Source organism: Oncorhynchus gorbuscha, linkage group LG06, assembly GCF_021184085.1.
Source record: "Oncorhynchus gorbuscha isolate QuinsamMale2020 ecotype Even-year linkage group LG06, OgorEven_v1.0, whole genome shotgun sequence".
Taxonomy (NCBI): domain Eukaryota; kingdom Metazoa; phylum Chordata; class Actinopteri; order Salmoniformes; family Salmonidae; genus Oncorhynchus; species Oncorhynchus gorbuscha.
The window spans coordinates 42,215,964-42,239,195 of NC_060178.1; the positions used below are offsets into that span (position 1 = coordinate 42,215,964).

A 23,232-nucleotide genomic window follows, 5' to 3' on the forward strand; every position below is an offset into this window, starting at 1 on the left:
TAGATACATATATATATATTTTAAATGCATTCAATCATCATTTATATCATACACATTTATTAAAGATAGAGAAATAAACTGAAATCCATCCCCCTGTATCAATACTTGGTGGAAGTACCTTTGACAGCCATTGTGAAACAAAAAATGAAAGTCTCAACCAACTTTGTAGACCTGAGGAATCATGTATACTGTACATTCTTCTTGGCTCATGCTCTGTAAAGTTGGTTGGGTATTGTTGAATCTTCATATATTTACATGAGGATTTAATCAGAACTGAGTCTAGGGCACTTGGGGGCATTCACCTTCATATTGGTGAGCCACACCAGTGTAGACCTTGTGCTTATTGTTCTGCTGAAATGTGATTTTTTTTTCTCCCAGTGTCAGGTCTCAAGCAGAGGCTAAAACAATTGTCCAGGAACAGAAGGGGTTCAAACTGTAGAACCCAGTTCCTACATGTGAATATAAAAATGTATTTTATCAAACAAAACTATGCTACGTTTTATCTCTGGGACCCTCAGGATGACCAATCAGAGCTAGATTACTGAAGGTAAGTACATTATTTACCTCAGAGGTAAATGTATCAAATCAGTTGCCATGATAAATGTTTTTGTTGTTGTTGTGCACTCTCCTCAAACCATTAGCATGGTCTTTTTTCACTGTAATAGCTACTGTAAATTGGACAGTGCGGTTAGATTAACAAGAATGTAAGCTTTAAGCTTTCTGCACATAAGACATGTATGTCTATGTCCTGGAAGGTTGGCTGTTTCTTACAATGTCATTCTAGTCACATAGTCGCAAGTTAGCAACAAACGTCCCGGTATAGGGACACCAATCCCTTAGAGGTGTTAATGCATATAAGGAGCAAAATTGATCCAAATTGGATCCTGCTTTGAATTCCAGGTCCAATAAAACTAATGGGCTTTATATAACCTTTATTATTGAAGACACAGGTAATGCTAATGTTCTGTTGTTATCCCAGACATGTACGCAACAACTCAAGTCATCTGGCTATTCAAACACAAAAACAGGTCTCCAACTTCCATTTAGAAACTCAAATATATTCAAATGCTACTGAGAGCAATGTTACAACCAAAGTGCTCTCAATGTTAAAACAATAGCAAAAGTTACACAACTATTAACACACTTGGCACACCTTGGTTGAACCAACGATGTTTCCACCAGGGGCTCAACTTTCACTGGGGACGCGGGGACCTCCCACATTCTGAAATTGCACCCCCCAAAAAGGCCAGTTTTATTGCTTCTTAATCAGAACAGCAGTGTTCAGCTCTGCTAACATAATTGCAAAAGGGTTTTCTAATGATCAATTAGCCTTTTAAAATTATAAACTTGGATTAGCTAACACTACGTGCTTGGGACACAGGAGTGATGGTTGCTGATAATGTGTCTCTGTACGCCTATGTAGATATTCCAATAAAAATCAGCCGTTTCCAGCTACAATCGTAATTTACAAAATTAACAATGTCTACACTGTATTTCTGATCAATTTGATGTTATTTTAATGGACAAAAATGTTGCTTTTCTTTCAAAAACATGGACATTTCTAAGTGGCCCCAAACTTTTGAACGGTAGTGAACATTCACCTCTGCCAGTTTCTGCCAGTTTTCGGCACCATAGCATGTATTGTAGCATTTATGATCTCGCTAAATATACTATGGAGATGTCCAGAGTCCTTCATTTGCATAACATTCAAAGATTTACATAACCACATATGCATAATGTATCATTACATTTCCAACTATAAGCTCAACATTCATGTAAATCAATACCCAAAGATGTACATAAATAGAGGGCTCAGGAGACAACAGCATACAAGGAAAGTATGAGCCATGGCTGTGGCGTCACAAACCCTTACGGCTGAATCTCAAATGGCACCCTATTCCCCAACAGTGCACTACTTTTGTCCAGAGCCCTATACACTGTAGCTTTGGGACATAGGGTCCCATTTGAGACCCAGGGGACCTAACACAGCAGCCAGAGAGTCACACAGTCTGGGGTCAGACAGAGTCACGTTGGGGGTCATGTGGATGGAGGTAGTAGTGGCACACGGGCTTCAGTTACAGTTTGCATTTCAGAGCCCTGTTCTGGGGCCAGAATGAGGTAGAGAAGGACTAAAATGAGGTCATAATACAGATCAAGAAGTATACACCAAGTCAAATGTATGACTTCCTTGGAATACACACGGAACACCTAAATTGTTCCAATGGTTTCATTCCAGTTCCATTCATTGGTATTTCCATGTGGCTCTCTCTGAGTGAGTAGCAATACAGTACTCGTCTACTACATCCTTTAATGCCCAGTGTGGTCAAAAATGTGATTTTCCTGTGTTTTATATATATTTCCATACTATGAGGTTGTAGTAATACTGTGAAATTGTAAATAATTATGATAATGCCATTTTAGTGTAAGAGCTGTTTTAAAAGATTGGCTGAAATTTCAGCCTGTTTTGTTGGGATGGAGTTTTGGCCTGCATGGTGTCAACACCCGGTGGTAAATTAGTCAATAGACCAATAAGAAAGAGTTCCAATCCTCTCTGCCAATAACAGCTTGTTTTCAGTTTTTCCCTCCCCACTCAGACCACTCCCAGACAGTCCTAGCAAATTCTTTCTTGAGAATTGGCTATTGGCTAAGAATATATATATATATTTTTTTTAACTATTTTAATTGAAAACAATCACAGTAAGGTACTTAATTGTTACCCAAATATGATTTCATATTGAGATAAAAATGGCTTTATTAGACCTTAAAGCTGCAATATGTAACTTTTTGGGTGACCAGATTCACATGGAAATGTTAGTTATAGATCTGTCATTCTCATTGAAAGCAAGTCTAAGAAGCATTCGATTTATGTTATATTTCTATGCTTCCAATTAAGTTTCGTTTTTGCGTCTTTTACTTTCGGTTTTGTATACCAGCTTCAAACAGCTGAAAATAACAAAAAAATGTTATTGAAAATATTTTTCATACTGGTTTAGGTGATACAATGATTATCTACACTGCTTTCTTTGTCACATAAACTGAACTTAGGCAAACTATTAGAATCTTAGCAACCAGGAAATGGCAGAGCGATTTCTGCATATTGCACGTTTAAGAATTATGACATCACTGGCTAATAATCCCTCTCCATCTTGTTCTAGGTTCCAGCCAGGATCCTCTTCCAGGATCCTGTGTGTCCTAGGCTTCTGTTCCTCACTGCCCAGGGACATATGGCCAGCTGATGGAGCTACCGGACAGCTGCATGTCCCTGATGAGGGTCTCGATGGGCATCTTGCCCACCAGGCGCATGAAGAACAGCTGGGAGATGAGATTAGCGGGCACGGCCCTGAGAGCAGGCAGGCGGAGGAGAAGACGTCCAAAGCGCTGTGGCTGACCCGGGTACTGCATCCTCTCGTACTCCATCAGAGCCATCTGGGCCTTCTCCTGCAGAGACTCCACATGGACGGGGTCTGTCAAACCACACGCATCTGAAGAGGACAAACCAGGACACACAGACAGACTTAAGCATGGACTTAAGGTCAATCAGAAGTGCAGAAATGGTCAGCACTATAGTCCAGAACACAGGCAGGAGCAACAGTAATGGAAGAGAATATGACTTCTCAAACAACTTGAGATCAATGAGACATGCTGATTGAAAGGTCAGTTGTGCTTCTGCAGGGGTGTAGGTCAATATTTATCATATGGACAGAGATGTAACACTTTAAAAAGCTGTTCATATGAGAAATGTTGACCTACAGACTGAACTTTACATCACCATGACTAATGTTGTCGAGATTTGAATAGTAATAATGGGTTTTCTGGGAGTTAACGGAACACTCATTCTAAAGCTATGAGCCTGGGCCTATATCCCACTTTCTCTCATATTCTCTCTTTCTAATCTGAGCGCAAGCAAGAGTTATAATTCTTGCTAGGAATCCATTCAGAAATAGTATTCCTAGGGATTGTGTATAGTGAGGCACTGCAGTATATCACTATTTCTAGTAAGTTGGGGGACATTTTGAAAACAGAGCCAAAAGAACCCGGCCAGAGTGACTCACTATGAACACTAAAACCAGCAGAGTAGCAGCCTGTGTATTTCTCAGGTGTAAGGGTTTTGGTTTGGACCAGGAGTGACGACCGACCAGTACACTGACCTGGAGAGAAGAGGGCGATGGCCTTGAGGCAGCTGTACTCTACTGAGTCCACTTGGAGCCGGGTCAGCTTGTCCACCTGGTCCTGGAACAACCTCACCTGGTCCATGAAGGACACCACCCTCTCTGCCGACATGGGCTGTGAGTGGAAGCCGGCCGCGGCCAGCAAAGGAGCCATGTGTAGCGGCAGGGCTGACTGGGCTGCATTCAGGGTGAACAGCTCGCTCCAGCTCAGCCTCAACAGAGACACCTGATCAGTGACAGGCAGTTCAGGGAAGAAGGGGATGTTCCTGGCCCACTCGATGGTGCTGAAGAGGAGGCGTGCCGCCAGCTCGCAGATGTTGTCGATGCCCATGACGGAGCCTCCTCCAGCACCATGCATCTGCTGCTGGCCGTACTGGGGTCCGTAGCGGATGCTGGGGTAGGGCTCGGCGTGGAGCAGCTGAGAGATGAGCTCTGACATGGGCTGGCCGTTGAAGAATTCGCCCCCTACTGGCCCGGTATCGCCACCTCCGCCGACCAGAGAAGTGGGACTGATGCCTGGGTGGGATGGAGGGATACGTCCACGCTGGACTGCTGGAGGGAAGAGAGAGAGGGAGGAGAGGGGAAGAGGGGGAGAGAAAGGGCTTTGTAGAGGTTGTAGAGGCTAATGCAAAACACGCTGGCAAGCTAACGTTCAGCATTGAACATAACAGGTGTTTGTTGATGGGAAAGTATGCTGACTCTAGCCCTTTAACGCCAAATGTTACATACACGTAACAGTGTATTTAAACACCTGGTAACGTGTCTGTACGCAATCAAAACATCAAATAACACCACTCTCTTCTAGATTAAATCCTAATAGATACTTTTGACACTATCTGGTGGCCGATCATTGTAATTACCAAACCGGAAATCGTCACTCTAAATGGCACGCCTCTGCATCTTGTCAACACGGCAGTTCTGCTCCCCCGAAACGGTCTCGTAAAAGGTGAGTTTCTGAAATTCAATGCATGCAAAATGCTCATTAGATGTCCAGAGATGCTTGAGTAAACTTTCTAAGAACAATATTAAATTTTGGTATAGAACACTCGAAAAAGTCACTTTGCATATATGTAACATTGGGCGTTAAAGTGCTGCAAACCACACATTTTAGCAGTGGTATATTGGCCATATATCACAATCCCCAGAGGTGCCTTATTGCTATTATAAACTGGTTACCAACATAATTAGAGCTGTAAAAATAAATGTTTTGTCATACACGTAGTATACGGTCTGATGTGCAATGGCTGTCAGCCAATCAGCATTCAGGCCTCGAACGACCCAGTTCATAATGCTTTATATACAATGACATTGTTTGTACATCAAGTAAAATAATGAAACCTTACATCCAGAGTCTGGATATCTTTATTAAACATATATTTGAGTGATAACTGCCGAGAGGCCCAATTTGCATGTTCAAAAAAGTGAGCCAACTGCCCATCTCCACAGTAATATATATAATAGACACCAATTAGAGTCGGGAGTTTTGAATACTGGAGCTAGCGTTCGCATGATATGCAATGCATTTTCAAACTGTTTGAACTATGACCATGTTTGTGTGTTAATATTGGCATGGAGTGAACAGTATGTGTATACTCTGGCTGGCAGTATTTCATACATGAAACGCATGGACATTTTGCAATGCAGAAATAATGACACACTGATGATAAGCAACTTGTGCAATATACTGTATTTGATGCTGCTTTTATTACTTGTGTTTCAGAAAAAATGAGTTAGATTTCATGATGAATGTTTACATTTACTGCAAGCTGTTCACAATGCAGAAATACATATAGTTGAAACTGTGGAATTTGCACCCCTTTCTGTCCAATGTTACGTATACACTATATATACAAAAGTATGCGGACACCCCTTCAAAGTAGTGGATTCGGCTATTTCAGCCACACTCGTTGCTGACAGGTGTATATAATAGAGCACACGGCCATGCAATCTCCATAGACAAACATTGTCAGTAGAACTGCCTGTACTGAAGAGCTCAGTGACTTTCAACGTGGCACCGTCATTGGATGACACCTTTCCAAAAGTCAGTTCATAACATTTCTACCCTGCTAGAGCTGCCCCGGTCAACTGTAAGTGCTGTTATTGTGAAGTGGAAATGTCTAGGAGCAACAAACGGCTCAGCCGCGAAGTGGTAGGACACACACGCTCACAGAACGGGATTGCTGAAGCATGTAGCGTGTAAAAATCGTCTGTCTTCTGTTGCAACACTCACTACCAGGTTCCAAACTGCCTCTGGAAGCAACGTCAGCACAAGAAAACTGTTTGTCGCGAGCTTCATGAAATGAGTTCCCATGGCCGAGCAGCCGCACACAAGCCTAAGATCACCATGCGTGGGCCTCCCGGGTGGCGCAGTGGTTAAGGGCGCTGTACTGCAGCGCCAGCTGTGCCATCAGAGTCCCTGGGTTCGCGCCCAGGCTCTGTCGTAACCGGCCGCGACCGGGAGGTCCGTGGGGCGACGCACAATTGGCCTAGCGTCGTCCGGGTTAGGGAGGGCTTGGACGGTAGGGATGTCCTTGTCTCATCGCGCACCAGCGACTCCTGTGGCGGGCCGGGCGCAGTGCGCGCTAATCAAGGTTGCCAGGTGCACGGTGTACCCTCCGACACAATGGTGCGGCTGGCTTCCGGGTTGGATGAGCGCTGTGTTAAGAAGCAGTGTGGCTGGTTGGGTTGTGTATCGGAGGACGCATGACTTTCAACCTTCGTCTCTCCCGAGCCCGTACGGGAGTTGTAGCGATGAGACAAGATAGTAGCTACTACAACAATTGGATACCACTAAATTGGGGAGAAAAAAGGGTTAAAAATTCAATTAAAAATTTTACATTTTAAAAAAAAAAGATCACCATGCGCAATGCCAAGCGTCGGCTGAAGTGGTGTAAGCTTGCCGCCATTGGACTCTGGAGCAGTGGAAACGCGTTCTCTGGAGTGATGAATCACGCTTCACCATCTGGCAGTCCAATGGACAAATCTGGATTTGGATGCCAGGAGAAAGCTACCTGCCCTAATGCATAGTACCAACTGTAAAGTTTGGTGGTGAAGGAATAATGGTCTGGGGCTGTTTTTCATGGTTTGGGTAAGGCCCCTTAGTTCCAGTGAAGGAAAATCTTAATGCTACAGCATACAATGACATTCTAGACAATTCTGTGCTTCCAACTTTGTGGCAACATTTTGGGGAAGTCCCATACATTAATGGTTTGCTGAGATCGGTGTGGAAGAACTTGACTGGCCTGCACAGAGCCCTGGCCTCAACCCCATCGAACACCTAACTTCTATTCGGCCAACATCAGTGCACAACCTCACTAATGCTCTCGTTGCTGAATGGAAGCAAGTCTCCACAGCAATGTTCCAACATCTAGTGGAAAGCCTTCACAGAAGAGTAGAGGCTGTTATAGCAGCAAAGGGGGGACCAACTGGTCCATGTATTGACAAGGCAACAATGTCACATTGTTGATTGCAGAAACTGTCAGGTACCAGTGCTATGCTTACACTGTCTTAACAACTAGTTAGTTGGACATTGGTTTCTTTCAGCCTCCGTTGCTGTGAATTATTCCAAGTTTCAGACAATGTAATTCCATTTCACTGCTAGCCTGGATAGTCTGTTATTGCTATACTCAACTTGTAGTCTTGCTAAACTAGTTCAACACAGGGTCTGTCAAACTACCAAGGCTAGGCTGTGGTTAGCTGTGTCTGACTTGTCATTAAAGTATTATTGACTACAAACGGTCTGGAAGTAAAGTAGACCACTACTATCCCTGGTGAACAGTGACCTGTTACCCGGCAAAGGTGATCCAAACGTTTCCAGGTCATGAGGAAACACTGTGGCCAGGCTGCGTCAGTGCTGTCATTGGATCAGATCCCTGCATGACTATCCTTGCTGAATATAGCTCTGGGCTGTTGCCAGCTCAATGCAGAATAAATATGACACCTAGGAGTGGCTGGCTGGCTGCCTGGGTTATCCAACCTATGTACTGCCTGGGAAATGCCTCTGACACAACGGGCAGAATGATACGTATTACGTAGCAGGGGTACTTAGAGTAGGGGTCAGAGAGAGGGAAAATAAGGATAGAGTTCAACTGGATTTACAAATACTATAGCTACATGAATGAAACATGTTTAAATTCAAAATAATAATTAGGTGGGTGCTTATATTTGTCCTATACACATGTGTGAATTGGAAATTACCATGACCCCACTCACCCACAGTGAGTTGGGCCAGGATCTGCCATTATCAACAGCAACCCTGTGCCTTGCTCAAGGGCACATTGACATATTCTTCACCTTGTCAACTCTGGGATTTGAACTTGCAACCTTTCGGTTGCTGGCCCAATGCTATAATGCTCTAACCGCTAAGCTACCTGACAAACCGATATTTGAAACTCTTTTCCTCACCCCTAAACACACAGCGTAAATATGTAAATAATTTGGCCAACTGACAGAATTGTGAAATGTCAGCTCTTGTTTATCATGGCAGGGGCATGTTTTTGTAGAACGAACTTGTGCTAACAGTCCGTTATGGTATATGGAACATTGGATTGGCAGTATCTCTACCTCTGCTTTAGGCATCGTCTGAGTGGCAGAGATGTTGTGCAACAGGTAAGATGGGATAGTTACCTTCTTTGCGCATGCCAACACTTAAGCATTTCTTCAGCCGGCAGTATTGGCACTGGTTGCGGTGATGCTGGTCTATCTGGCATTCTCGATTCGACCTGCACAACAGAACATTAGACAGAATGTATTATCCTGATCTCTCTTTCTCTCTCATGAATTAATAGTCTTAGAGTGGCAGCTCTGGCTGTGTGAAAGGAGTCATAGGCTGGAACATAAATAAATGGTTTTGTGAAGTGCAGAATACAAATGCTTCTCTGTATAGGTCTGTAAAGCTTTGAAATATATCTTCCTGTCCTGTAAGATTCACAACCTATGAAACAGATTGAGAGCACTGTAACTACTATGTACAATGTGCAGTAATGGATAAACAGTTTTGATTGAATGTGGCCCTTAGATAACGATAAACAAAGGCTCACATTCCTCAGAAGTGTGACATGGTAGTACTGTAAGAGATTTTACTAACTGTACTGTAGGTGGGAGTGGGAAATGCACATTTGTTTGGTTCTGATACAAAATAAGTCTGTTCGCCATGTGCATATTATACCCCTGAAAATCTTTTTATTTTTATTTTTTAACTTGAGATAAAGCTGTAACACAACCTAACACAAAGAGGACTCCCCAAGGGAAATATTATCTAACAAGTTACAGGGTCTGTAAGCATGCTGTACATATACTGTATGACCACCAAGAATAGGACTTTTAGGGATCCATTACAGTAGCCTATTAACACAGTAACCTTTGACATTAAATTGTGTGTTTCTTAGACTGCCTTTTTGAAATTGTTGTTTTTCACATTAACGTATTTTCTTGATATTTTACGGAGCGCCTTCACCTACCTGCAGGAGTAGTTGAGGTTCCTTCTGATGCTCCTCTTGAAGAAGCTCTTGCAGCCCTCGCAGGTGAACACCCCGTAGTGCTTCCCACTGGATTTGTCCCCACACACCACGCAGTTCACCACGCACGCCTTGTCCTCGTCTCCCTCCTCCACATCACTCCCGGCCTGGGGTGAGCCCTCCTCCTCATCCCCACGCAGGTAAGCCTTCTCCCCCCCCAGTCCGTTGGTCTCTCCATTAGAGTTGCCCCATCCCCTGATCACCATGGCCATATCTGAGTGACGCGGCTGACACACACAAAGAGGTATTGGTTTTTCCAAGCAAAACTGACAGCGTTATGAAAAGTCAAAACAACTGAAACTGCACATGTTCCAGACTCCTTCTCTTGACCTCTTTCCCCTTCTGTCTCCGTCAAATGACCCGGAGATCCCTTTCACTCCTCTATTTTTCTACCGCGGTGCTGTCCTCCGACCTCTCACTCTCTTGTTCTTCTCCTTCACTCCTCTGTTTTTCCTGTGACCCCTAGACAATGGCTCCTCCTGAAAGTTCTGACACAATAAGCAGTTCAGATTTCAGGAGGGAGAAAAGGGTGCAGCCTGCCCTTTCACAGGAAACAATAAATTACACTTATAGGCTCATGCTCTCGCTCGCTCTTTCTCTGTCTCTGTCACTTCCGCCACACTAGGAGGAGGGTCTATGAGGGGTAAAATAGGACCCCCCTTCTTCATTTTTCTCTCCTCTCCTAACATCACGCTACTTTCTCCCTGGACAAGCTGGGAGGAGCGAAGGAAAAGACCAGAAAGAAAAGGACTGCTCTCCTTCAAACTGCCCGACTTACTTTACCCTACTTACAAACTAGTCAGACCAGTTCTGGGCTGTGTGTAGAAAGTGTTATCAATCAATCTTACAGGCAGCAGCAGCTCGAATTGGTGTCAAGAACTTTTATACGTATGTGCCACAAGCAGATATTCAGAAAATCTTGGAAATTAAATGTTGTCATTCAACCCCATAGAAGGTTGAGTCACAAAAACATTTATAAATAGCACTTTTTTGTTTCATTAGCTTGGCAGCACTATTATATCCACCCAGATGACAGACAAGCCAGGGAACAACCACACTGAATCTAAAGGCTCACTATTTACAACAAAGATTTTAAATAGATCATGATAAAGTCACGCACAGCTTCCTCTGGTCCTGCTAGATTGTACAAGTTCAAAGTGCAGTGACGTCCCCTCTCTTGCGCTCTTCTTTGCTCTGTTGCTTGTTGTGAAACAGTGTCTGCTTCTTACTCCTCTCCTGCTCCCAGGGATCTGGGATATAGTTCAAACGACCAGAAAAAAAAACAGAGTGGCGAAATAAAGACGTCCCCTCTCTCTATTAGCCCTTAGACAGAATGGGACAGAATGGGAGTTTAGACAGAATGGGAGCTCCGCTTAGCAAGCCTCCCCTTGTCCCTTGTCCCTCTGTTTCTGTTTCTCTCCCTCCCTTGTTTTGTCAGTGCTTGTCCATCCAGCAGTAATGGCTTCAGGCCTAAGCTTCTCTGCATTCCCGTATGCACAGTAACAGTGTCACGCCCTGGCCTTAGTTGTCTTTGTTTTCTTTATTCTTTTGGTTAGGCCAGGGTGTGACATGGGTGATTTATGTGTTTGGTCTTGTTTAGGGTTTTTTGTAGATTTATGGGGTTGTGTTCTTTTAGGTGTCTAGGTAAGTCTATGGTTGCCTGGATTGGTTCTCAATCAGAGGCAGGTGTTTATCATTGTCTCTGATTGGGACCTATATTTAGGCAGCCATATTCTTTGTGTATTTTGTGGGTGATTGTTTCCTGTGTCAGTGTTTGTGCCACACGGGACTGTTTTCGGTTTTCACGTTTCTTGTTTTGTAGTTGTGGGCATGTTTCGTGTCTCTTATTAAAGAACCATGAACTATAACCACGCTGCGTTTTGGTCCGCCTCTCCTTCCCAGGAAGAAAGCCTTGACAGAATCACCCACCATAACAGGACCAAGCGGCGTGGTGACAGGCAGCGGCAGGAGGAGCAGCGATGTCAGGATTATTGGACTTGGGAGCAAAATCTGGACTATACGACTTGGGAAGAGATAGACAGGTGGGCGGTCGACCCAGGGAGAGTGCCGGAGCCCGCCTGGGATTCGCTGGAGCAGTGTGAGGAGGGTTACAGGAGAATGGAGTTGGAGAAATGAGCACGGCGGCGAGGTAGGAAGCCCGAGAGTCAGCCGCTAAAATTTCTTGGGGGGGGCACACAGAAAGTATGGTGAAGCCAGGTAGGAGACCTGTGCCAACTTCCTGTGCTTACCGGAGAGCGAGAGAGACCGGGCAGGCACCGTGTTATGCTGTGGAGCGCACAGTGTCTCCAGTGCGGGTGTATAGCCCGGTGCGGTACATACCAGCTCCTCGCATCGGCCGGGCTAGAGTGGGCATCGAGCCAAGTGCCATGAAGCCGGCTCTACGCATCTGGTCTCCAGTGCGTCTCCTTGGGCCGGCGTACATGGCACCAGCCTTACGCATGGTATCCCCGGTTCGCCTGCACAGCCCAGTGCGTGCTATTCCACCTCGCCACACTGGCAGGGCGACCGGGAGCATTCAACCAGGTAAGGTTGGGCAGGCTGAGGGGTGCTCAAGAGCTCCAGTGCGCCTGCACAGTCCGGTCTATCCAGTGCCACCTACATGCACCAGCCCTCCGGTGGCAGCCCCCCGCACCAGGCTTCATGTGCATATCCAGAGCCCAGTACTCCCTGTTCCTCCTCCCCGCACTCACCCTGAGATGCGTGTCCTTGGACGAGTACCACCAAATGCCGGCACCACGCACCAGGCCTACAGTGCGCCTCGTCTGTCCAGAGCTGCCAGAGTCTCCCGCCTGTCCAGAGCCGCCAGAGTCTCCCGTCTGTCCAGAGCCGCCAGAGTCTCCCGTCTGTCCAGAGCCGCCAGAGTCTCCCGTCTGTCCAGAGCCGCCAGAGTCTCCCGTCTGTCCAGAGCCGCCAGAGTCTCCCGTCTGTCCAGAGCCGCCAGAGTCTCCCGTCTGTCCAGAGCCGCCAGAGTCTCCCGTCTGTCCAGAGCCGCCAGAGTCTCCCGTCTGTCCAGAGCCGCCAGAGTCTCCCGTCTGTCCAGAGCCGCCAGAGTCTCCCGTCTGTCCACGAGCCGCCAGAGTCTCCCGTCTGTCCAGAGCCGCCAGAGTCTCCCGTCTGTCCAGAGCCGCCAGAGTCTCCCGTCTGTCCAGAGCCTCTCCCGTCTGTCCAGAGCCGCCAGAGTCTCCCGTCTGTCCAGAGCCGCCAGAGTCTCCCGTCTGTCCAGAGCCGCCAGAGTCTCCCGTCTGTCCAGAGCCGCCAGAGTCTCCCGTCTGTCCAGAGCCGCCAGAGTCTCCCGTCTGTCCAGAGCCGCCAGAGTCTCCCGTCTGTCCAGAGCCGCCAGAGTCTCCCGTCTGTCCAGAGCCGCCAGAGTCTCCCGTCTGTCCAGAGCCGCCAGAGTCTCCCGTCTGTCCAGAGCCGCCAGAGTCTCCCGTCTGTCCAGAGCCGCCAGAGTCTCCCGTCTGTCCAGAGCCGCCAGAGTCTCCCGTCTGTCCAGAGCCGCCAGAGTCTCCCGTCTGTCCAGAGCCGCCAGAGTCTCCCGTCTGTCCAGAGCCGCCGTTCAGCCAGGATCCGCCAGAGCCGCCGTTCAGCCAGGAACCGCCAGAGCCGCCATTCAGCCAGGATCTTCCAGAGCCGCCAGTCAGCCAGGATCCGCCAGAGCCGCCAGTCAGCCAGGATCCGCCAGAGCCGCCAGTCAGCCAGGATCCGCCAGAGCCGCCATTCAGCCAGGATCCGCCAGAGCCTCCATTCAGCCAGCATCCGCCAGAGCCGCCATTCAGCCAGCATCCGCCAGAGCCGCCATTTAGCCAGGATCCGCCAGAGCCGCCATTCAGCCAGAATCTGCCAGAACTGCCATTCAGCCCGAGCCGCCATTCAGCCAGAAGCTGCCAGTGCCGTCAACCAGCCTGAGCTACCTCTCAGTCCTGAGCAACCTCAGTCCGGAGCTACCCCTTAGTCCAGTGGGGCCATTTAGTAGGGTTGCCAATCCTAGGTCGGCGGCGAGTGTCGCCGTTCCTAGGATGCTACAAAAACGGACTAAGACCATGGTGGAGTGGGGTCCACGTCCCGCGCCAGATCCGCCACCGTGGACAGACACCCACCCAGACCCTCCCCTATGGACTTAGGTGTGCGGCCAGGAGTCCACACCTTTGGGGTGGGGGGGGGGTACTGTCACGCCCTGGCCTTAGTTATCTTTGTTTTCTTTATTATTTTGGTTAGACCAGGGTGTGACATGGGTGATTTATGTGTTTTGTCTTGTCTAGGGTTTTTTGTAGATTTATGGGGTTGTGTTCTTTTAGGTGTCTAGGTAAGTCTATGGTTGCTTGGATTGGTTCTCAATCAGAGGCAGGTGTTTATCGTTGTCTCTGATTGGGAGCCATATTTAGGCAGCCATATTCTTTGGGTATTTTGTGGGTGATTGTTTCCTGTGTCAGTGTTTGTGCCACACGGGACTGTTTTCGGTTTTCACGTTTCTTGTTTTGTAGTTGTGTTCATGTTTAGTATCTCTTATTAAAGAACCATGAACTATAACCACGCTGCGTTTTGGTCCGCCTCTCCTTCCCAGGAAGAAAGCTGTGACACACAATGTACAATTGCATTTTTAAAAATGATTTTGGCCCCTTTTTCCTCTGGCCCCGGCCTGAATAGATTTAGGCAAACCAGCAGAGGAAAAACACTGTCACAGACAATAGTAATACCTAGCTCTCTCTCTCTCTGGCGCTCATTTAGTTAGTTCACTTCCCATTTCTTCCAAAGCTAGCAACTGTATGGTTAAAAAAGGTTGCATTGTCAGGTGAAGGTCTCCTGAAGAAGAGAGGAGAACAAGGACCCTGCAGCCAAGGAGACAGATAACCTCACAGCCTTCATATTACAGAACAACCTGACAGCCTTCATGTTACATATATATTTGGACCAGCATTCTATGGTCCAACAATATAGAGTATGTACTGTTTTATTAGTCAATGGCTTGAACGACAATCGGGTCTTGCATGATTTCTTTGAAAAGTGCAAATACAACTTGATTTCATTTTAATTTTGATAAGAGGAAAACAGTTATAATTTGTCTCATCTTTAAAGGAAGAGTCACTTTGGCATACATGTACATTGAGGAGTAGCATGAAGTGACTTTAACCCATATAACCCACACAAGTCACAGCTAACGTCCCTGTGCTATGGATACCTCTTTTGTTTTGATAGGAGGTTATCAGCGGCAAACCTAAGCTGTGTTGAACTGAATTAATGCCCTTTCAATTAAGGCCACGAGTGTGTGCTTTTTGTTGGTGTATGTTATAATCTTTTGAGATCATGGGGAATAGAAAAGATATGTACACTGCTTGTTCCCAGGAGCTTTGGGGAGGCTGTTTGTAAGAGGAGTGAGTGGGAGTGAGTGTGTAATTACCTCTGTTGTCTTTTTGCAAGAGAATGTGTGCATGTGTTCATGCACTTATGTGTGTGTGTATGCACTCGCGTGTGCATGTGTTCAAGTGCTTGTGCGCTCATGCGTGCGTCTGTGTCTGTGAGTCCCTTGCTCTTTGAACTGTAGATCAGGAATGCAGCTGCTCTGCATGGAGTCTGCTGACGCAAGGTCTGTATATTCTCAACACAGCCAGAAGCCCAATAAAGAGTGGAGAAGAGGGGCGCACAGATACAGCATGCAGTAACTGTCCCTAAGCCTATCAGCCTCCACTATGTTGACCTGATCCCTACATGTCAAACACACACACACACACACACACACACACACACACACACACACACACACACACACACACACACACACACACACACACACACACACACACACACACACACACACACACACACACACACACACACACACACACACACACACACACACACACACACACACACACACACACACACACAACTTAAAGCAGGCTACGCCTGAAATAGACTGATGGGGTGAACATCGGTATCCAAAAGAACAAACGTCTTAATCAAGCAGTTCTGTATTTGATGCAGGTCTGGTATTTTGACCATGCTAGTGAATGTGTTGATGGTGTGAAGGACTATGGCCAGTGGGTTTAAAGTTGAACCCTGTTTGTGACTGACTCTCTGGCTGGGTGAACAGCAGTGCAAGACTCCCAGCACCGCTCGACCCATTCGTGTCACTAACCTTTGGCCCACAACTCATTCTCCTCTCGCTCTCTATCTCTCTGTCTCGTCCCTCTCTAAATTCAGTAATTATATCATTCTCTATTTCCATCCTGCTCTCATTATCTAATTTTCTCATTCTCTCCTTTCCTATATCTGTCTTTCTCTCCTTTCATGATCTTTCTCCTCACTCATTCTCTCCCTCTCTTTATTCATTGTCACTCTCTCAGCGCTGCGGTGCGTTTTGACCTTAGTTGAATGACGGCGCAGCATAAAATAAACAGGCCAGTGGAACCTGCCTCAGAAAAACATCTGCTGGGGGGCAAGACAAAGCACACAATGCTTTGAGTACAATCAATATTCACCCCATTCTCTCCTCCCCAAGACCTGCTGTAGGTTGGTGGGAAACTACACATTTGGTGCCTTTGTCATTTAAACGAGTGTCTCTCTGTAGGTTGTCAATAATGGAATGTTGGACGAGAGGGGTCGGTGGGTGTGTGTGTGGTCTTGTTCTTCTATCCTTGTGAGGACCTGAAATCCCCAAAAGTCCCCACAGGGATAGCAAAACAAGGAAATGTCCACGTCCCCATGAAGACAAAGGGTATTTTAAACTTAGGAGGTTTAGGGTTAGAACTAGGGTTAGGGGTTAGGCTTAGGGGTTAAAGGGATACTTCTGGATTGTTTACCTACTTTCCCAGAATCAGATGAACTTGTGGATACCATTTTTATGCTTCTGTGTCAAGTATGAAGGAAGTTAGAGGTAGTTTCGTGAGTCAATGCTAACTGCAGTGTAATAACATGATATTTTTGCTAAGGTGTTGTCTGGTCCGTTGCATTGCTCAGAACTAGGGGGGATAGATTTATATCTAGTCACACCAAACTCTCATGTCAGTAATACTGTAGTACTAAATACATAGTTAATTAGAAGTTGATCATTACTAGTATGTTTTCAATTATATTTTGTTCAAGAAATCACAAATCTAAGTGTTTTACATTTAACCATACAATTGTATATTTATATCATTTTTTTGAACACATTAAACAGCATTGTAACAGAAGACAATGCTATATACAGACATTCTTGTTGAAATAACATTGAATCATCATCTTCTAATATTACACAATGAGCTTTCCGTGTTAAGACTAAGCATTACCATAACCCATAACACTGAGTCAGACAACAATTTTGACCACGGTATCCATCTCCAATCTCCTGTTAAATCTCCATTTCCAGTTTGTTGTTCACTAGTTACTGTGGATGGATGGAGTGGATGGCGAGACAGAGGAGTGGCTGGTTGAGGACAGGCAGACAGAGGTCCTAACGGGTCTAATTAAGACATCTCAGAGTTAGACTAACGGGATTATCAGCCATACAGAGCAGCCCAGCAGCCAGAAACTACGCCCCTCCATGGCCTTCACCTCGCCATACCAGAATCCCATAATCCTCGCTTTACAGAGAGGCGCTGGCCTTATCTGAGACCATATCTGGGACCATCTGGGACCTTGCCACACTGGCCTTATCTAGGACCTGAAATGATCAGGGCTTAGGCTGGGTCTCAAATGGCACCCTATTCCCTATGTAGTGCACTGCTTAGAGCCATAGGGTTCTGGTCGAAAGTAGTGCACTATATAGGGAATAGGGTACCATTTGGAATGCACTTGCTTAAAAGGCTGAACAGGAAATCTAATGTAGGTTGTAGACCTAAACCCCACAAAGCAACTTGCTGTTGTAGCCTGCCCTGTGTATCTTGTGAGACCCATTTGTGACTATCATGACGGTGGCCATTATGTGTCTGACTCTGAACAGCCACGTGTGTGATTGTGTTGTGTATGGAGATGCCTGGGTCCCCATATCTTTCTGGGCTCAGTGATGATGGGATCATTTAGCTGCTGGTAACCTGTATTGCTGGGTGTCATTACATGAGTGGGTGAGAGCACATAGCAGATGTGATGCGTTGTTTTAATAAGAGGTCAGATCTGCTTTTTAAGAGAAAAGTGTCCCTCTCTTACCCCTCTATAGGGCTCTACCCTGTCAATCTGTGGAGTGGTGTCATCACAACACTAGTCAATGTAGTGTTGTGTGACACAAGTAGCCTTACAGGGGAGAGGGGAAGAATAGAAAGGGTGCAAGTGAGAGAGAGAAAGTGGGATAAGAGGGGTGAGCTCATGCCTCTGAGGAAGAAAGGAGTCGGGCACAGCCTGTGATCTCTTCATACACCTTATTCAAATTAGAAACGGATGCAAAAAGTAAATGAGGTGACCTTAAACCCTAGGGTCACTGCACTCTGTGTGTGCATTAGTGTGTGTGTGTGATTGACAGCCTTTGCCATTTTTTTAAACCTTTTTATTTTAACTAGGCAAGTCAGTTAAGAACAAATTCTTAGTTTCAATGACGACCTAGGAACAGTAGGTTAACTGCCTTGTTCAGGGGCAGAACGACAGCATGAACGACAGCATCGTTAGCATGATGTCATTTCAAACCAAGGGGATAAGTCATTCAATAATCCAACACTGTAATTTTTAAACATTCCAGAAATTAAAAGATGTTATCGGAGAGAAGATGCTCAACCCTATCACCCAACAGCTTTCTTGATACGGAGGAATCAGACATTACTAGCTAGTGAAATAAGCCTGAGGGTTCCCTTCACATCATAGTTACTGCAACAACGCTATAGACATCGAGAGTGAGTAAGAGTGAGTGCATCAATATATCCTTTCCCCTTCTTGTGACGTCTTTGCCAAGAAAGCAGAGTCAACCAGAGGTTAGAACCTTCCGGTTGGATTGAAACCCTTTGACGAGCATGAGGCACACCACAGCGAGAACGAAAGAGAGGAGGCGAAATAGAATCATAATTATATCATCTGTTATAATGGCATTTATTATAACAATGGCCATAATGACCAAGAGAGACCCAAGGAGAAGGGAGCAGGGCAGCAGACCTGCCCTGATGACTTTTGCTGCCACAAAGCGCAAGCCCAGGCAAGAGTCAGGGTGACAGGTGCTTACCTTCTAGTCTCGCCCCAATGAACCCTCCAGTCAGAGGCTTTTATAACAGCCAGGCAGTGCTGTGACCTGGTGGGTGTGACACTAAAACCTTGCCTTAACCTCCTGACCACTGATCACAGCTGCAGCCGGCCGGTCGCCTAGGACAGGGCAGAGGGGTAGAGAGGATTAGGGCGAGGGAGGGAGAGAGAGAAGGGAGAGGGGGGGCGGGGGAGAAGGAGGGATGAGAGAATGGAAGGACAGAGCGTTTGAAGATGGAGGAAGAGAGCTAAAAGGAAAAAGAGAGAATGAAAGAAAGGAAGAGGGGGAAAGAGAAAGATTATGAAATGTAAAAAAGACAAACGGGCAAGCCACCCATGTGAAAAAAAATACTATAGTGTACTAAAACTGTAGTATTACTATATGTACAATGCATTCAGAAAGTATTCAGACCCCTTGACTTTATCTACATTTTGTTACATTACAGCCTTGTTCTAAAATGTATTTAAAAAAAAGAATAATCCCTCATCAATCTACACACACTACCCCATAATGGCAAAGCAAAAACAGGTTTAGAACTTTTTGCAAATGTAAAAAAAATAATATATATATATCACAAATATTACGTAACAATTCAGACCCTTTACTCAGACATTTGGCAGCGATTACAGACTCAATTCTTCTTGGGTATGACGCTTGTAGCATCCTCTCAAGCTGTGTCAGGTTGGATGGGGAGCGCTGCTGCATTGCTATTTTCAAGTCTCTCCAGAGATGTTTGATCCGGCTCTGGCTGGACCACTCAAGGACATTCATAGATTTGTGCCAAAGCCGTTCCTGTGTTGTCTTGGCTGTGTGCTTAGGGTTGTTGTCCTGTTGGAAGTTGAACCTTTGCCCCAGTCTGAGGTCCTGAGCGCTCTGTAGCAGGTTTTCATCAAGGATCTCTCTGTAAGTTGCTCTGTTCATATTTTCGTCGATCCTGACTGGTCTCCCAGTCCTTGCCACTGAAAAACATTGCAACGGCATGATGCCTCCACCAGCATACTTCACCGTAGGGATGGTGCCAGGTTTCCTCCAGACGTGAAGCTTGGCATTTAGGCCAAAGAGTTAAATCTTGGTTTCATCAGACAAGAATACTGTTTATCATGGTCTGAGAGTCCTTTAGGTGTCTTTTGGCAAACTACAAGTGGGCTGTCATGGGCCTTTTACTGAGGAGTGGCTTCAGTCTGGTCACTCTACCATAATGGCCTGATTGGTAGAGTGCTCCAGAGATAGTTGTCCTTCTGGAAGGTTCTCCCATCTCCACAGAGGAACTCTGGAGCTCTGTCAGAGTGACCATTGGGTTCTTGGTCACCTCCCTGACCAAGGCCCTTCTCCCCCAATTGCTCAGTTTGGGCAGCCAGCTCTAAGAAGAGTCTTGGTGGTTACAAACTTCTTCCAATTAAGAATAATGGAGGCTACTATGTTCTCGGGGACCTTTTTTTGATACCCTTGCCCAGATCTGTGTCTTGACACAATCCTGTCTCGGAGCTCTATAGACAATACCTACAACCTCATGGCTTGGTTTTTGCTCTGACATTAACTGTCAACTATGGGACCTTATATAGACAGGTGTGTGCCTTTCCAAATCATGTCCAGTCAATTGAATGTACCACAGGTGGACTAGAAACGTCTCAAGGATGATCAATGGAAAAAAGGTTGCACCTGAGCTCAATTTCGAGTCTCATAGCAAAGGGTCAGAATACTTACGTAAATAAGGTATTTCTCTTTTTTATTTTTTTATACATACAAAAAATAAAAACTGTTTTCACTTTGTCATTACGGGGTATTGTGTCTAGATTGATGAGGCAATTTTTTTTATTTGATCCATTTCAGAAAAAGGCTGTAACGTGCCAAAATGTAGAAAAAGGGAAGGGGTCTAAATACTTTCCCAAAGCACTGTATATACTATAGTAATCATTGTCGTGTTTTTGTAGACTTTACTGTTGTATTCACTGTAGTGGTTTTGCAGACATGACTTTGGTATACTATAGCAGTCACTGAAGTGTTTATGCAGACTTAACTCTAGTATTCAATGTAGTGTTCAATGTAGCATACTGTGGTGTATTTGCGGACATGACGAGTATTTACTGTGGTGTTTGCGGCCATGACTGTGGTATACTATATTATTCACTGAAGTGTTTTTGCAGACTTGACTGTAGAATACAGTCGTGGCCAAAAGTTTAGAGAATGACACAAATATTAATTTTCAAAGTCTGCTGCCTCAGTTAGTATGATGGCAATTTGCATATACTCCAGAATGTTATGAAGAGTGATCAGATGAATTGCAAAGTCCCTCTTTGCCATGCAAATCCCCCCCAAAACATTTTCACTGCATTTCAGCCCTGCCACAAAAGGACCAGCTGACATCATGTCAGTGACTTTCTCGTTAACACAGGTGCGAGTGTTGACGAGGCTGGAGATCACTCTGTCATGCTGATTGAGTTCGAATAACAGACTGGAAGCTTCGTCAACATGATGTCAGCTGGTCCTTTTGTGGCAGGGCTGAAATGCAGTGCCACAAAAGTGTGTTGCTTGTATGCTGCTGCATAAATGATGTAATATGCCAGGGAGATACATATATTGTAGCTAAGAAAGTAATACTAAGTGTATGTTGTGTAGTAAGCTGTCAAGGGCTTCACCCTAATAATTTGGTCCCTTTTCCCCTCATAACGTAGCCTACTGTTCTGACTTGGTAGTGCACATGTAGCCTATAGCCTCTTCAAAGTGCTGAACAAATAGTTATATTGACTATGTCCGTCTCAGCTTGCTTGCTCAATCGAAATTACAGATTGCCTCTTATCTGCTCATCGTTCCCTTATGCAATCGTTTGAACATCTCAATTGTCAGTAGAAACTACATGTATTTAAGCAAGTCAGCCATATCAGCTACGTTTTTAAGAAATGCAGTAAATGAAGCAGAATGAACTGTTTCACTGCCAGACAAGACTCCCCTGATAGGCAGGTGTAGCGGTGGTAGATAGCCAGGTGTAGCGGTGGTAGATAGCCAGGTGTAGCGGTGGTAGATAGCCAGGTGTAGCGGTGGTAGATAGCCAGGTGTAGCGGTGGTAGATAGCCAGGTGTAGCGGTGGTAGATAGCCAAGTGTAGCGGTGGTAGATAGCCAGGTGTAGCGGTGGTAGATAGCCAGGTGTAGCGGTGGTAGATAGCCAGGTGTAGCGGTGGTAGATAGGCAGTGGTAGATAGCCAGGTGTAGCGGTGGTAGATAGGCAGTGGTAGATAGCCAGGTGTAGCGGTGGTAGATCGCCAGGTGTAGCGGTGGGAAGGATCCACTCCATGGTGCTGAAAAGAAAGCTCTGCTGTTGGGATGGCTTTATGTAGGCCCTAACAGTTTGTGGTCACCGTTTGTCACCGTTATAGTGCAAATAATGTATTGTTTAGTGTTGTGTTGTGTACGGGCTTTGCTGGCATGCATCTAACATTTTTTGGCGGAGTTTGCCCCACCAAGACTTATATACTAAAATCGCCACTGCAAAGACAACATGTGCATATGTTGCGTACGACTTGATAAATGCCAATAATTTGTTGTGCATGCAAAACCTAGAATCTCCAAGTACTCCTGAATTTAGTGAAACATTTAAGCTCTGTTGATAAATGAGGCCCCTAGGGCTGTATTCATGATGCCGTTTCTGTTTCAAAATGTTTCTTAAACAGAAGCAAACAGAACGAAACAGAGGGACCTTCCAATAGAAACTCTTGTTTTAGTAGCAAACCGTTCCTACTAATGATTACACCCCTGCCAAATGCAAAGACAGGTAGGCAGACACACAGGATCATGGTGATGTAACCTTGTCTGGATGTGTGTTTGTCTCCACAGCGTCTCCTGGTGTTCAGGAGGAGGTTGACAGCTCCTCAGTTCTCAGACTCATGGCTGCTGTCTCTCCATGACCAGACTTGGGAAGAGGAATGAACTGCTGTGAGCGTGTGTGTTTGTAAGTTTTCCATAAACAGCAGTTGAGGCGTGTGTGTGATGTGTGTGTGTTTTAGCCACCTGCTATGTGTCTCCAGTGTGGTATGACCTGCTGCTTTCTGCCCTTGTACAGTGACAGTAACTCACTGTAGGCCTCACACTCCTCGCTGTCAATCAAACATGGAAAATGTGTCATCCATTTACATAGCAGCACACAGTAACACACGGACACCCAAAGCACAGTCATAGATGAAAAGGTATCAACATGGAATGAATGTAAATATATCACTAACGTAGGTCACAGTGCTACATTGTAATAGTACACTAAACAAAAATATAACAGCAGCAAGCAACAATTTCAAAGATTTTACTGAGTTACATTTCATTTAAGGAAATCAGTCAATTTAAATATATTCAATAGGCCCTAATCTATGGATTTCACAACTGGGAATACAGATATGCATCAGA

At 45.6% G+C, this 23,232-nt stretch overlaps 1 protein-coding gene across 2 annotated transcripts; it reads right to left on the minus strand.

Annotated features, from left to right (window-relative positions):
* Positions 1 to 894: 894 nt before the first annotated feature.
* On the minus strand, positions 895 to 11,066 carry LOC124037991 (nuclear receptor subfamily 2 group F member 6-like). Of its 2 annotated transcripts, none has more exons than XM_046353320.1 (4): positions 9,629 to 11,066; positions 8,796 to 8,890; positions 4,149 to 4,718; positions 895 to 3,482 (listed from the first exon to the last, which is right to left on the minus strand). In XM_046353320.1, the coding sequence occupies exons 1-4, from the start codon at positions 9,895 to 9,897 to the stop codon at positions 3,208 to 3,210; spliced, it is 1,209 nt and encodes a 402-aa protein (XP_046209276.1). In that variant the 5' UTR covers positions 9,898 to 11,066; the 3' UTR covers positions 895 to 3,207. The 2 variants fall into 2 exon arrangements, with proteins under 2 accessions (XP_046209276.1, XP_046209275.1); XM_046353319.1 differs by having other exon boundaries at positions 4,149 to 4,721; positions 9,629 to 11,065.
* Positions 11,067 to 23,232: the final 12,166 nt, after the last annotated feature.